General features: G+C 41.1%; 1 protein-coding gene across 1 annotated transcript in view; it reads right to left on the minus strand.

Moving 5' to 3' along the window:
• Positions 1 to 527: 527 nt before the first annotated feature.
• Positions 528 to 3,527, minus strand: part of SARC_07786 (hypothetical protein) — a 4,506-nt gene continuing 1,506 nt past the window's right edge. The window contains exons 2-5 of the mRNA XM_014298265.1: positions 3,039 to 3,169; positions 2,455 to 2,749; positions 1,711 to 1,778; positions 528 to 1,376 (exon numbers count right to left, since the gene is read on the minus strand). Coding sequence (XP_014153740.1) covers positions 1,295 to 1,376; positions 1,711 to 1,778; positions 2,455 to 2,749; positions 3,039 to 3,169 — 576 coding nt within the window. The 3' untranslated portion in view covers positions 528 to 1,294. The remainder of the gene's footprint in view (positions 1,377 to 1,710; positions 1,779 to 2,454; positions 2,750 to 3,038; positions 3,170 to 3,527) is intronic.

Consider the following 3,527-nt stretch of genomic DNA (forward strand, 5'->3'; position numbering starts at 1 on the left):
CTAACCTTCGTTCCAACATATATATATATATCCAGTTTTATTCGTCCGAGCGTTGTAGCGACGGAGACACAGAACATTTATTTGCTAATATCGTGTAAACTCTGCTCTAGTTTCCCGATTTCAAAATTCAATCTGAATTCTTGTCTAGCACAGTTACGGCAGCGAAGAACAGTACAGGAAAAGCCAACTTTTTCGCTGTCCAAAGAAATAATGTAAAATCACAACACGGTTAGGTCGACACTAAGTTAACTGACGAACCAATTGGCGATGTTTGCTGGCTGCTATGATGGTTAGAGAATCCAAGTGCGGTTTGTACGTTCAAACGTACCAATACACATATGACTTGAGCTAGCTAGATAGTAAAAGAAAAGTCGAAGTGGTTATTGGTATCACGATTGCCGCTGCCGTCTTAGATGATCATACAGCCCTCCGCGATATATAAATAGAAATATCTCATGCTGGAGGAAGGCATCGGAAATGGCTGGTTTTAAGGTTGCTTTGCACTAAAGGAAATTGATTCTTACAAAGAGTTTAAAAACTTTTTATCCGAGTAATAGAGCTAACTGTATTTTAATATCCTCCTTACGCCTTCAAGAGAGACCAGGATACCTTTATATATATGCGATGTCCGTATGTGGAAGCCCTATACTCGCAGATATACAAGAACGCAGTGAGGGAAACCAACTCATGCACCCAAACCAAGCTGTGAATTCTGAGGCACAGACCCTGGTGCTCATTTTGATCAAAAAGCAAGTCGTCCAGCGCAATCTGACATATCGCGAATCTATACCGTGAGCAGCATGTCGCACTCTGGATACTTCCACTCGTTGCAATCTTATGTAAAACACAACTGCGGACTAGATAGAAAATAATAGAATCTTTGTTGTTCTGCACACAGATCAGAAACAAAAGAAAAATGCGGTCAAGTGTGTTGGCGTCGTTCATATGCTTCAAACACCTGGCGTGTTGTACTCGCTTGCTTGTATGGAAATAAAAAGGTGATCACATCATATTAAAAGCGACTCCCGACTGTTCATCAAGACTCCGGTACAAAACCTTAATCGCCAGATTAATTGCATGCTTCATCCCTCTATACAGCACGAGATGTTAATTGTGATAGGTAGGTTGATTATGTTCCGAGCGATTGGTTGAACCCTTTAAACAAACATTCTCATATAATCGGCGGCTTTTGATTGGTCTAGAGCCTGCTGTAGCAAGCACCCAACATATTTAAGGACGAGGGAACGATCGATTGTGAATTCTTCCCTCTGTTGTTTGCACGGATCTCTAAGCGCTACAAAGACTTTGGGACAATGTGGCAACCCAGGAGACCGCGACCGCTCCATTTTTTCGGCGTGAGATATAGTTGCAGACGCCTAAGCCGAAATTGGGATGAATTTCGAAGAAACAGAACGCTAAGCAATGCGAAATATCACATAAATTACAAGTCGTGCACTTATGCACAACTCATCATACGAGGAATTAAAATCCAGAATAAAATACTTCCTAAGCGAATTTTTTTTTTGCGTACAACGCGCCCCGTATTGCCTTCCTTTGTGATGGCTCCACTTGAATCAGTGAAACTAACAACCGGATAGCGTACATAACCTATGCAGCGAAAATGGTAGGCCCCGTTCACATACTGGCTGCGTCAACTGTACAACACGGCACACCCACACCCACCAAACAAGAAATAAGCAAAAAGCATACTCGTCATTTCGCAGAACAGCAATATCCACGCCTCTATTCTCCCTGTTGTTTATCAGATCGGAGATATCCTGGCCATGCAAACAGGAATGGACGTTAGCAGATTCGGACAAACTTATATTGTCAGAATCCCGATACGCGCAAACAGCAAATGCAAACGCAGATAGTCAAAATTTACGACTATAATCGATAGACGTAAAATTACAGTCTCAATGAAGTGATCCTCAGCACGATTCTTTAACACTTTAGTCAATAAAAGTTCAAACAAGATACAAACCAACATATCCAGTCTCCATACGATTCCATTCAGGAATTATACTAATATCTAAACTAGGTGTTTATAGAGCATAAATCGTTGTTTCATCACTATGCGATGTAGCGAACTCAATGTCATAACTACTCTCACAATTTTTCACCATCACATAGTGGTTTTTATGGCATTATTTTACGCCGACCGTTGCACCCCAAAAAAAAAGAGAAGCTACGAAAGCCAGTTTCACATTTCCTAAATGCTTCGAAATTGTACATGATAAATTTATGGCAACTGAAATACATAAACTCCATGTCTGTTTAGTGACTTAAAAAATCTTATCGCTATGCAGCGCTTTGGCACACGTCATACGATAGTTCCATAGGTCAAATAAAGCCGTCTCACAAAACTGATTATGATAAATCCTTCAATGCTTTAGAAAGACACGAGCATAGTAGTCAAATCGCGACAGTATCATCCCCAAGATCTAAACATACCTGTAGACTCCGGAAGTTCTGTGCATTAGCAGATCCCATCTTGAGTATCTCATCACCTTTCATCAAACCAGCTGCGTCAGCAGGGGACGACTCGGCCACACTTGTTACTGATAGAAACGGCTCGAGCGCACTCATGTCAGATACAGTCACTTCCGTTTGTGAGGTAATATGGGTATTGTTATCTGCAGTGGCACGTAATGTACGCCCAGCTCCATCCTGTGTGTTGATGGCGGATGTTATTTTGGCTTCACTGTGCAAGTCGTGAATCGCTTTTTCTAGATCTGACATTATTTGCCTGTAGAAGGAATGAAAAAAAAAATTGCTTTAGGCTCGAATGGTCCTATCAGACACTTCATAGATTGACTTGACATATTTAACGCGCGGACTGCCTGGTCTACAGTTACATACAAATATCGACGCGAACATCATGCCACGCTAAAATGTCCGGCAATAAAACTTGAATTTTCACTTCCATTGTGTATAAATAACACTATAATTTCCCACCATCGGCAGTGGATATTTGTCATCGATCATTGAAACTCGGCGGAAATGACCAACTCGACAAAAATGATGTAGAAACATACTTTATATCCGTTGTTGATCGCGCGATTGCATTGCGCAGAATTCGGATCTGATGTATTTCCAAATCAACACGCGGAAATCCTTCGTTGTCCACTAGAGATTCTGACATACCAACACCGTGTGCTCTCAATGCCTGCAATATTAGAGACCAATATTTGTTCGTTTCGAATAAAATTTAGGACAAAGTGAGATAGCCTCTGCTGACAGACAGCAAAATATTGCACTGACTTCTCAATCCAATGAAAAGCTACTGCTCGATTTTCCGGCGGTCTACACATGACGGGCAAGATCAAGAACACTATACATACAAACACAGACACAGACACAGACACGGACACGGACACAGACACATACACAGACACATATATAAAAAATTGTATATACACATACATACACATATACACACACACACATACACACACAAACACACACACACACACATACACACACAAAACACACACACACACACACACATATACATACATACATAC

The sequence above is a fragment of the Sphaeroforma arctica genome (assembly GCF_001186125.1).
Source record: "Sphaeroforma arctica JP610 unplaced genomic scaffold supercont1.640, whole genome shotgun sequence".
Classification (NCBI taxonomy): domain Eukaryota; class Ichthyosporea; order Ichthyophonida; genus Sphaeroforma; species Sphaeroforma arctica.